Source organism: Protomyctophum parallelum, assembly GCF_964188405.1.
Source record: "Protomyctophum parallelum genome assembly, chromosome: 2".
In the NCBI taxonomy this organism is placed as follows: domain Eukaryota; kingdom Metazoa; phylum Chordata; class Actinopteri; order Myctophiformes; family Myctophidae; genus Protomyctophum; species Protomyctophum parallelum.
The window spans coordinates 30,180,545-30,193,044 of record NC_139699.1 but is presented as its reverse complement, the minus strand read 5'-3'; the positions used below and the strand labels follow the sequence as shown (position 1 = coordinate 30,193,044).

The 12,500-nt window shown below is 44.9% G+C and overlaps 1 protein-coding gene across 1 annotated transcript in view; it reads left to right on the top strand.

Annotated features, from left to right (window-relative positions):
- Positions 1-12,500, top strand: part of LOC310855218 (matrix metalloproteinase-15-like) — a 27,933-nt gene that overhangs the window by 8,302 nt on the left and 7,131 nt on the right. Inside the window, exons 2-7 of the mRNA XM_083760139.1 lie at positions 386-534; positions 841-963; positions 1,235-1,542; positions 5,733-5,894; positions 6,491-6,699; positions 11,609-11,747. Of these exons, the coding sequence (XP_083616265.1) occupies positions 386-534; positions 841-963; positions 1,235-1,542; positions 5,733-5,894; positions 6,491-6,699; positions 11,609-11,747 (1,090 nt within the window). The remainder of the gene's footprint in view (positions 1-385; positions 535-840; positions 964-1,234; positions 1,543-5,732; positions 5,895-6,490; positions 6,700-11,608; positions 11,748-12,500) is intronic.

Below are 12,500 nucleotides of genomic sequence, written 5' to 3'. Positions count from 1 at the left end.
CATAATATGTACACGTGCATGTTTGTGTGTGCGTGATATTAGGTTACATTCTAACAGGTGGGACAGGCTGTGTCCCATCTGTGATTAGATGTAGAAGTATCAGGTTTAGGAGTGATTGAAGGGAGCGGAGTTCTGTTATAAGGTGGACTTTCAGTTTTAAGGGAGATAAAAAGTCTGTTTTCTTTTGTAAAAAGACAGACCTCTTAATCACTTGCCACTTAATGTTTTTATTGTCTGTACAAAAATTATAAAGAGATTTGTAAAAAAAAAAATCAAAGACAAAAGAAGGTATTTGGTATTTACATTTTCTTTGTATACATTTCTCATTTTAGAACACACCTTGTAATCATGTTTTGTCGATTTCTTTGTTCTTGTGTGTCTCCAGTCATGGCTGAGGATGTATGGCTACCTGCCCCAGGCCAGTAGGCAGATGTCTACCATGCGTTCGGCCCAGATCCTCTCAGCTGCCATCAGTGACATGCAGAGGTTCTACAACCTGGAGGTCACCGGACAGATGGACCAGCAAACTGTCAAGTACGCCAGCTAGCTCCTCGCTTTTGTGAAGGATTCTTGAAACCTCTGTTAGAGCAAGACACACCAGAGTAGATTCACTCTCTCGCTTTGGGACTCATCAAACATATCTCAGCTGGTCATTTGCGGACTCAACCCAAACAGATGTTTTTGTTTCCAGGGGTTTCAAGGTCCCACACCACTTTTTAAGAAATGCTGAGTTAGTGTGCTAAATCAAACTGTTTTGCTGTTCTACTGTGATACGTTTATTTTCGGCACTTTCCTCCTCATATCTCCTTGCCTTCACCCTCCCCCCTCCCCTTCCCACAGATCCATGAGGCGACCCCGCTGTGGCGTTCCTGACAAGTTCGGAGGTCAGATTAAAACCAATGTGCGGCGGAAACGCTATGCCCTGACGGGCCACAGGTGGAACAAGGGTCACCTCACTTACAGGTAAAAAGTATAAAGGTGGCTGTTTCGATATGTGTAAAATAGAAATACTTTGTACTCTCAACAAGAGGTGAAATTCTAATTAGGTACTTGTATTGATAATGTGTTATCAATAATCCATACACACTGGGAAATTATTTACCCAATTCAAAAGAGTCAAGACATTTTGTGCGTTTATTCGATTGTTGTGCTCCTGTGGGGTTTATACAGTGCTGTGGTTAGGGAATAGTAATACTTTGCTTCTCTAATTCTATCTCTCTCCCTGCCTATATAGTATCCAGAACTACACACCCAAGATCGGCGAGTATAACTCATACGAGGCCATCCGGAGGGCCTTCAAAGTCTGGCAGAAGGTCACCCCGTTGACCTTTGACGAAATCCCCTTCCAGGAGATTAAATACGGCCGCCGCAAGGAGCCTGACATCATGATCTTCTTTGCCTCGGGTTTCCACGGCGACAGTTCTCCGTTTGACGGAGAGGGAGGGTTCCTGGCCCATGCCTACTTCCCTGGGCCCGGCATGGGAGGCGACACTCACTTTGACTCCGACGAGCCATGGACCATCGGCAACCAGAACCTGCAAGGTAAGAGGCGGCGTACGTCCTCCATACAGGCAGTGGGTTTTGTATACCACAGATATGACTTTGCATGATAATTAACAAGCTCCTTCAACTGAAAAGACCCGGGAGAGAGTTCAGTTGACATGATTTGATTTGAGTGCTTGTGAGTTGTTGCGCTTAGCTTGTGCTGAATAAAGTTTTTAGTTCAACTGTCGCGCTACAGAACAGAGCAGTGCAAAACCTCATGCTCTGCTGGGTTGTTATAATTCATTGCAAACAGCTGTCTCTACTGCCCTCCAACCCCAAACATGCGTTCATTTAAAACAGTCTTTTCCAATTTCCTCCGCGAGGCTAACTGAAGTTGGCGCAGCCCAGTCAGCTACATCATCTCTCATTTGTCAGGCTCCTCTCCTCAGCTTACCTCCATTAAACTTCAAAGTCTGTGCACATTGACATCACATGGCCCTCGCCCCCAAAGCGGTGCCTCCAAGTGGCTCTAAAATGTACCCCCTCTAAGTAGCTCTGAGCAGTACATGAACATTTATATCCTTGTGCATGAAAGCACATGCACACGCACGCGCGCGCACACGCACGCATGCACACACACACACACACACACACACACACACACACACACACACACACACACACACAGACAAGGAGAGACAGACATGGTAGATGACAGGGTAGGAGAGCCCATTGTCACCAAATACCCCTTGGGCAACAAGGTTAATGGTTGAACAACCATGGACAAGAATAAGGGACAGAAAGGGGACTGTGTGTGTGTGTGTGTGTGTGTGTGTGTGTGTGTGTGTGTGTGTGTGTGTGTGTGTGTGTGTGTGTGTGTGTGTGTGTGTGTGTGTGTGTGTGTGTGTACACATGTGTGTGCGCGTACATGTGTGTGTGTGTGTGTGTGTGTGTGTGTTATTGTGTGTGTGAGTAGGATTAGCTACTCATGTGCAACTCTGCATTCATTATCTGTATAGTGTGTGTGTGCGCGTGCATGTGTCTGTGTGCTCTCCAGTGTGTGGGAGGTGTTGCAGGACAGATCACAGGGACAGTGGAATTCCACAGTAAGTGGGAGTGTGTCCCACTCAGGGAAATCACTAGACTAGACCCATTGTTACAGCTAACTCTAGGAACCCACCAGGCGTGTAAGCATACAGCGGTTTTTCTGCTCCATGTTAATGCCGTTCCCACTGGCCGGACACGGACACTATACTCGTGCACGCTTGTCTGCGCCCCTTCTCATTGAAATGTGTCGACCAGGTTGTCCCGCTGTGGCCAGTGGCTATAGGGCAAACCTGCATGCACGATACAAGATTTTCAAACTTATGCTGAAAATGGGGCAACATGTAATATTATATATCTTAGCAGAGAAAATGTACAATAAGCATTTCCATTTGTGATGCGTTTTTGTACTTGATCTTGCTGCTGACTCATTGCCATTGTCGGTGAATTACTTTATCTTATAAACCTGTTGACGCATACTGTTCTTGAACAACCTCTATGAAACAGATATCCCGTCTGTCTGACAAAACCTCTATGCCAACTGTGTATGACACATTGTCATGAATGCGCCTCTAAATAGCTGATGCACTGTAGGCTAATAGCAGCAGGAGGTCAGCACCCTTCATAGGACAGAGCTAATCACTGGAAAAACCCTGGCCAATTGTGATGAGCTGATGTTGGCTGTTATCGCCATTCATAATGCTTGAAGCCTGACAAAGCGCAGTTTGTCGTTCGACAAACTGCAAATTATGCTTTAGTGTGCATTTCCTTAAGGAGGATTCGCCTTCGTTGCTAATGAATCAGCTACTGCACGAGTCGGGCTAAAATATCTGACAAAGATCGTGGACGGCAGCGGGGAGCGAGCGTTCAGGCAACCTGCAGTGAGCATTGTGGAATTTTCATTAAATAGAGTGAGAGAGAGAGAGACAGATAAAGACAAGGAAAGGGCATCGGATATGTTGGCTGTTCTCCCAGCTTCTCTAAGATGTTTGAAGTTTTTCCTCACCTTTTTTTCTGCCAAGTCAAATGGTTGTCACGGTTACCTCACAAAGCCTTCTTTCTCTATCTTACGCACACTCACTCTTTTCACCTCTCTCTCTGTCTCTCTCTCTCTCTCTCTCTCTCTCTCACTGTTAACTGTGGCTTAGCAAACCATGAGGATATTCATGTGACTCTAAAATTAACCTGGAGGGCTGAGAGGGAGAGAAAGTGTGTGTGCGTGTGAGAGAGAGAGAGAGAGAGAGAGAGAGAGAGAGAGAGACAGAGATAGAGACATGGGGTAAGAATGAAAAAATGACAGGCATCTGGAGCATCTCTCCTTCTCTGTGGAAGGCAAAGGATGACATCAACCAGCTCTAAGGCATGGTGGAATGATGTCACAGTCAGACACACGCCCTCGTTCGACCAATCAGCATCAGCCCTGGGTTCAGACAGAATCAAAGGTCAATGAGAGCAGGGTGAGGGAACAAAAGAAGCACTGACCAAGGGGAAGTACCCAGCGGTCTGCTGGCCCTGCTACAGAGGTGACCCATAGGAATGCTTCAGCCAAATCTAAAGGAAATTTGTCTTTTTTTCTTGCTGTTTTTGGCTTTTTTCATATTGCCGTCCGCAGGAAGTCTTTTGTGAGAGAGGGAGTTGACATGGCGGTCAGTGTGTCACAGCTGCATGCCATGCCTTGTCGCCATGTCAATGCAGCTGTGGCTACAGACAACGGCAGCCTTTGATTGGATAGAAATGTATGCAAAAAAAAGCCACGATTGGTATCGGTAAATGATTAGCGTGTCTGTCTGTGATGCATTTCTCAGATACGTGGAGATAGGAATAGGGCCTTCACTGGCACATTCTTGGACTGGGAGCATGTTTCTGCTGACTGTAGCACGTGCAGTCTTAAATCCCTGTGTTTTTGTTAAGACAAACAACATTTGTGTGTACACACACACACACACACACACACACACACACACACACGCACTCACGAGCGCACGCGCGCACACACACACACACACACACACACACACACACACACACACACACACACACACACACACACACACAGATGTGTACACTATGGAAACTGAAATTAACTACCTGGAAAGACATCCAGTAACCTTGACTTTCAACCAGGTGTCTTTTTTAGGTTTAGGTTGGGAATTCAAAGGGCATCTCTTCTCTTGGGGACCTCTTTGAGGATGGAGTCCTATCATCTTGACTTTCATCGGATATAGAAACAGAAATTCTCGTATTTAACCTCTTATTATTCTTTCCGATGAGAGGTTCTGAAGGAAACTCCCTTATAGGCTGATTTTAAAGTCTCTGATTTCAAAAAGCAGATGTTCTTTTCTACAGTAGATTCGATCTTGCAATATTCGGAATTATCATGCCTTTGGTCAATGGGAGCCGGGAGAGGGAACTGGGTATAGAGATTATAGAATGCATGTGGGAGGATATCTGGGGAAAAAAAACAACAAAAAAAAAACAATCGAACCAGGGCATCGCATCTCAAAATACTACACAAAGTGCATGTATCACCTGATCGCCAAATTTTAACCTGCTAACCTGCTGTCCATTGTGCCCTAAATGTAAAATAAATTCTGGCAGTTCATACATGCTGCCTTTGGTACTGCCTATTGAGAAGCTATCCTGCATTAAATGAAGAAGAACCTGAACTGGATCCAGTATCACTATAATACTTATGCTATCGTATGCTCATCATATAAAACTGTTTAATGTTTTGACATTCTGTGCAATTAAAACCACCTTACTACAGTTGATCTCCTGTTCCCACAGTCTCGAGCTGGCATAGGATAATAATGAACCATATTCCATATGACCTCATTTCTTGGCTAAGTGGGCTCCAAGACCGAAATGTGGAAATCCATTCTTGACTGTGTGAACGTGTCTACCATTCCGTCTAAAGCCTTTATATAGCCGGGGCATATGGGAGTCTGGCTGTGGTGATATTGTAATATATATATAAAGTGGACTCAAATTATGGATAAAGTACGACAGATGTGTCTTTTTGTTTTTGTTGTCCCCTTTCTCTGATTATGCTGAGCTATGTGGTGTAGTGTTGTACTCTATTGTATTCTTCCTGCTTCGTAGTTCTTTGAGTGCAGATTCTGCAGAACATTGCATTATTCTCTCTCATGTTCTTCTCTCTTCTCTCTTCTCTCTTCTCTCTCTCCGTCCATCCATCCATCCAGGTAATGATCTGTTCCTGGTAGCGGTGCACGAGCTGGGCCATGCCCTGGGTCTGGAACATTCCAACAACCCGCTGGCCATCATGGCTCCGTTCTACCAGTGGATGGAGACGGACGACTTCCAACTGCCAGAGGATGACCGTCGGGGGATTCAGCAGATCTACGGTGGGTTTAGGACAGGCCTCTGAGGACATCCTTCTCTCTCTCTCTCTCTCTCTGCATTGCCGGCTTATTGCGCTGACAACACCCATCGATCAGTGTGTTCAGGTTTTGGTATCCGTGTTGTTGCTATCCCTCTACCTCCCCCTCTGCGTCTCCTTATCACTGTTATGACTTGCACAGAAGCTATACAATGTCGTGGTCTTACATTAGTCTATTTCACAATAAAAGAAAATCTCTTTGTTAAGGACATCGGAATAAGACAAATGTATGCGGCCACTGTCCTACTGTCTGTTGACATGGATAATGTCATGTTGTTGTGTGTAAAGCACATTGAATGGCCTTGTTCACTCTGAAGTAATGTTGCCCTGTCGCCCCTGTTACGTGTTGTCTTGGTGCCATAATGATGTAATCCATCTGAAGAAAGCGAGGACTGTACAGAGACATTGGAGTCACTTGGAGGGGGGATGACATGGGATCGGGGGACGATCCCATGTGTCCCATTATATCTAAGAAATAATGCATTCTATACTGCACTGCTTTTTCCAAATAAAATAAACATTAAAAAAATAAAAATAATAATACACTGCTTGTAACAACAGGTCAACTAGACAGCAGTCCTACTCAGGCCCTGCCCACGGTGACCCCCCGTCGCCCTGACCCCCGGCCCCCACAGACGCCCCCACAGACGCCCCCCCGCCACCCCGACAGGCCCAGGACCACTGACAGGCCGGACCACTACGGGCCCAACATCTGCGAGGGGAACTTCGACTCGGTCACCATGCTCCGAGGAGAGATGTTTGTATTCAAGGTAAGGGAAGCAACGCACAAGGTCCTCGCAGACATACAATGCTTTTGAGTAAGGCATTAAAGAACAAGAGAAGAGAGCAGTTTGTGTGTGTCCGCGCGTCGACCTGTGGTGGATTGTTCTGCAGAGAAACTGTTGACTTGACTCACTTATAGTATATAAAACATCACAGAAAATGTGGCGTGCGGTTACGCTAGCGTACCGCACTCTCCGGGATCGCCCGCGGTGCCTCTCAGGCAGGTGTCTGTCTGACCGGAGCCTGTTTCCAATCAGGTCCTCGCTGGTTGTAAAACAGCAGGCATGCTGTCTTTTATGGAACGGAACGCTGTTAAAGGGGCGGGGTGCGGCCACTTGTGACTCTCAGGTGTGTGTCTTTAAAACCCCCCCTGGTCCCACACAAACCCTCCATATGAGCCATGGCAGCAGTAAGCTATTAGCTGGGCTTTACCGCCATGGGACGTGTTACATTCTCGGCAACTACGTTAGCTGGTCTTGTGGCCCTGGTCCTTGTTAACTCCTCAGATTGAATTACATTTTGCTCACCCCCGAGTTGTGGGTGACCAATCAGAGCCAAATATTCAAATTGATACTTAATTTTTTCAAATACAAACAAGATTTGTATTTGGCTTTTCTGCCTGCATTGATAGTTGAAGTGAAGATGGACAGGAAAAAGGGGAGGGAGAGAAGGGGAGAGACACGCAGCAAAGGTCGTTATGAACGGGACTCTAACAGAGCGTATATGTGGCATGCACCTGGACCGCTAGGCCAGCAGGTGCCCCAAAGTGAGACTTTTTTGCTGTGACGTGGGAATCTTTTTGCAACGACAGCTTGGAAATAAATAACCACATTTCCAGACTAGGTCCTCGTGTGCTGGATACCCATGACTTATTTTGTGATAAGATTGTTCTGGCATGTCCGCTGAGTTCAGAGAGTCTGGGGAAGATGACACAGCACTGTCAGTGGAGCTCTCTTTAAAACTTTTAATGCTGAAAGTAAGTTTACTGTCGTTTGATGTAAAAAGAGATCTCTTATAGATCGCCTGATAATGACTCGTCATTTCTGAAGTGAATTGTGTGTGTTATTTTTGAAGATGTAAACTAACTCTATGGCACTATGACGACGTGTCCTGCGCTGGACTGTGTCTGTATCTGTACCCACTGCGGTGGGTATCTGTGACAGAGGTCAGAGGAGGTGTCCAGTGCTGGCAGCGCTGAACAAAGAGATTGTGTTCTGATGTGACAGAGCAGTAGACAGAGGACCACGGGCCGCATATTCCCCACTGTGGATGGGCCTTGTCTTAGTCATTAGTCTTAGTCATATTCCCCACTGTGGATGGGCCTTGTCTTAGTCATTAGTCTTAGTCATATTCCCCACTGTGGATGGGCCTTGTCTTAGTCATTAGTCTTAGTCATATTCCCCACTGTGGATGGGCCTTGTCTTAGTCAACATTGGGTGGCACATCTGTTGTATTACCAGGCTCCATCTAATAACATCTCCTATCAGTGTGTGCATGGGAGTCTGACTTTGAGCAGGGGTGCCAAATATACCGAAATGTCCAAAGCCAACTAAATACCCATCTAGTGTGTGTGTGTGTGTGTGTGTGTGTGTGTGTGTGTGTGTGTTGGCAGTGATCACTGGACACTTGCAGGTCTCAAGTGCGTGCGAGCGCTGTTCACATTCTTCAGGGTTTATATTTCCTTTGTTGTGCACCAACCTACAAGGTTGTAGATCTGCTATCTTCAGTACATGACACAGGTGTGCAACTAAGCTTAAATCACCCTTTACAGCCTTCTCTTCTCCTCCCACACTGATAGTAAAGGCTATAGCTCTGCTAAACCACAGAAAAGGCAGATGTGAAAGACCAGCCACTTGGTTGCACGTGGTTGTGTGTGTGTGTGTGTGTGTGTGTGTGTGTGTGTGTGTGTGTGTGTGTGTGTGTGTGTGTGTGTGTGTGTGTGTGTGTGTGTGTGTGTGTGTGTGTGCGCGTGTGCGCGTGCAGTGCTTGCGTGCAAGGGTGGGTGGGTGGATGGATGGGTGTACCCTCTTGTGTAAAGTGCCACTCCACATGGAGTCCTGTCAATTATACAGAGAAAAAGAGCTGTTCTTCTTAAAGGTAATTGCAGCATTGCTCTTTTCCACTTTTCTGTTCCTTCATGGACAGAAACACATTGAACTGCTTTCTGTTCTGTTCTGTTCTGTTCTACTTCAGGGTTTCTCAAATGGGGGTATGTGTGCTCTGGTCCATAGTATTAATGCCGTTTGCATCAAGGCTATGGGACTCTCGACTACATTACCTGCCGCCTCTCGGCTTCTGCAAAAATACAAAGAACGATTTTGCTACTAAATCACCCTAAGGAAAAATCTAGTCAATGGGATTTTCTTGCCAATATCGGTAGAGGGAGACGCAGTGGAGTAACTAAAAGTATTTTTTCTTCCGGTGAAAGAAAATCTTTTTCTGGACAAAAAGTGCATTTTATACGTGTGGTGGGGGTTCAGAATGTGTCCACTGGGGAAAGTAGGATTTTGTCATCACAAAACCGTCTTTGTATTGGTGAATTGCGAAATCGTTATTTGTATTTTTGCAGAAGTCAAGTATGGAGTGGATCAGAGCTAGTGTGCCCCTAGGGGTATTCAGAGGTAGTACAAGGGGTACGTGGGAAGAAAAAGTGCAAAACATTGAACCTGTGTGTGTTGAATGTGTTCAAAACCAAATTAAGTCTAAAGCGGGACTAGCAAAACTATTATTCAAGAGAAAACGATACTTGCTGTTTCATTTATAACATGTTGACATCAAAACTGGACGTACTGAAATGTTATGGCTTCAGTTTAAAGCAAATTAGCTCAATTTCAACTCGCTAATTTCAAACTTCAATTTGCTAATTTATAACATCATATGGTTTTCTCTTGCAGTTCTCTCAGCAAAATGTTGTACTTCAATGTGGAATTTTTTATTCAGAAATCAGGGAAAGAGAGTACAGCAATCAAAATAGTTTGAGAACCACTTCTCTCTATTCTATTCTATTCTACCAGCTACAGTATGTTTACTTTTGTACTGTGCTCAGCTCCATTCCATGCAGCGTTTCAATGCTGTATTGTCTGCCAGGAGTGTGTGCGTGCTGGCGTGCGTTCGAAGGCTAGCTGTGTCTGCCAGGAAGAAGCAGCTCTGAGCTTACCGTTACATTACCCAGGACAACCTGCACTATTGACTCACTAATAAATGAGTCAAACGGCTGCAGGAGTAAATCTATCCGTTAGTGTGCGTGCGTGCTTGCGTGGGGCCGTGGGCGTATACATCTGTGCATTTCCCTGGTATTTATGTCTATATGGGGTTATTGCAGGGTCGGAGTCCACATTTGGGTTTATGTCTTGGATAAGTATTAAGATTATAGGGTAAAAGTCAGTAAAAAGTACAAGGATGGGTAAATACGTTTAAGTTCACGACGTTAACAAATGGACGTAGTCCATGCAAGGTCCCCCTTGTGTGTGTGTGTGTGTGTGTGTGTGTGTTTATGTGTGTGCGTGTGTGTGCATGCACGTGCGTGGGTACCTTGTAAGCAAAGCTTTTTTGTGTGCTCGTGGTTAAATTGGAGGAGACATACTGTTTAGCCACTCTGGGTAATTCCCCCACATTACCACTGTGCATTTTGTGCTGACTTGAGCAAATGTATCGGTTTAACAGTTCTTTGTAAAAGTCTACAATACATCATGCATGTAGCAACCCCCAGGGCAACTGAGGGTTGTTGTTGTGTGTGTTTGGCAAAAGTAAGTACTGTACTGTATTAAGTACTGTACAATTTTGAGGTATTTTTAGTCACTTGAGTATTTCCATTGCTTACTTACTTCCACTCCACTACATCTGAGACAAATATTGTACATTTACTCCACTACAAGTATTTGAAAACTTTAGTTACTAGTTACTTTGTAGAAGTAGTTTTCTACTTATTAGAAAACATACATTAACCACATCAGCTATACATTTCGGCCATTTGAAAATCTCCAAGCCCTTGATCTACAAGCCGATCTAGCCGCTACTCGTCCAACACAGTGGCTGTGATCTGCTATTTTCAAAAGACGTTTTATTCATTTGAAAACTCAAAATGGGACTTTAAGTACATTTTGATGCCAACAATACAATACAATACACATACAATTGTGCTTTTACTCAAGTAGATTTAGAATTCCGGACTTCTACTTGTAACAGAGTACTTCTAAATTGATTGCAGTATTGAATACTTTTACTTATGCGAGTACTTTTTCCACCACTGGTGTTTGGGCCAATGTTGTGTGCGTCTCTGTGTTCAGTAAACACAGAGAAGGACATGTGATACAGCCAGGGAGCAGAGGACTGGGTATTATTAGCCTGTTAGGGTTTAGCAGTTGCCGGTTCATGCTGCGTTCAGGTTCAGTTATCATGTGTACTTAGCAGAAAGCGGTGGGCAGCCAATAACCACAGTCTTTATCAGACCATTAGGCCTAGTGGGGAATATCACAGTCAGCTGACTGAGAAAGGCCATCGTAAAAATGGAATGGCCCATTTTAACTTTTAACCCTCACATGTTTATATTTTTTCCATACTGTACTACCCGGTATGTCTGTCTTTCTTTCTTTCTCTCTATATAAACTTAACATACACAAATCACCCCCCTCTCCAACCCCTTGTTTTGGAATGGAAGGGATATTTACTGTAGAAAGGATTTTAGTCCATCCTTAGGCATTTTGACCATGGGTTGCTTTAGCCTGGAGGAAGAGAGAGCAAGAGACAGGGCTGGCTAAAAGGTAGAACCGCTTGTGTTTAGTTGCTGTTATCGGTAGCTAAGGATAAGAAGGTTAAGTAATTACCCCCCCCCCCCCCCCCACACACACACACACATACAGTATGTAGCCTATATTTGACTTTGTGTTGTCCGTGCAGGGTCGTTGGTTCTGGCGTGTGCGTAGGAACAGGGTCCTGGATAACTACCCCATGCCCATTGGCCACTTCTGGAGGGGACTGCCCGGGGACATAGACGCGGCCTATGAGAGACACGACGGGAAGTTTGTCTTCTTTAAAGGTATGCAACCGCACGCACACAGACGCACACAAAATGCTGTGTACCTCAGTTGAGCAAGAGGATAAATAGCTGCATTGAATGAAGCAGAACGCTGTTTGTTAACGTGTTGGTCTGACTACAATCTCGTAAAACAGCTCAGTTTGCTTGTTGTCTCTAACGAAGCAGCACTCCGTGTCCTGCCCTGCAGCACAAAAGCACCAGCATCGGGTCATATCACGGTTTCATTCATTTGCAATGACGTAGACTTATGTTTTTAATATGGGAGCCCATAGGTGCTGTGTAAAGCATTACGGTCTGCCCTCCATACATTATGTAGCAAATAGCAATGTATCAAACCTTTTAGCTGATAGTAATCTTTCTTTTCCATTATATGATGATACTTTTTTTCTTTTTTTAGTGCATGGGTAGTGTCATCAACATATGGAAGCATAAATGGGTCCATAGGGAGCCATTCTGGAATCTATCCACCATCAGCGTTTCCCCTTTTATAACCTAATGCAAAGATATTGCTCGGTGGTATAATTTACTTCATCAAGTCCTATTCCTGTCAAATTAGGACAGTAAATCAGTTTGCGGGGCTTTCTTTTTTACAGATGATGAACACTCATATCCGTTCAAGGAACCAGTGGGTATCTATAACGTATCCCTCACACTGGGTATAAATCTTTTATTGATGTCCTGCAAGTCGCTTAGAGCTGCTCGTCGCATAGAGCGGCGGATAAAGTTGGAGCCCTAGGGAAATGAGATCGCTGC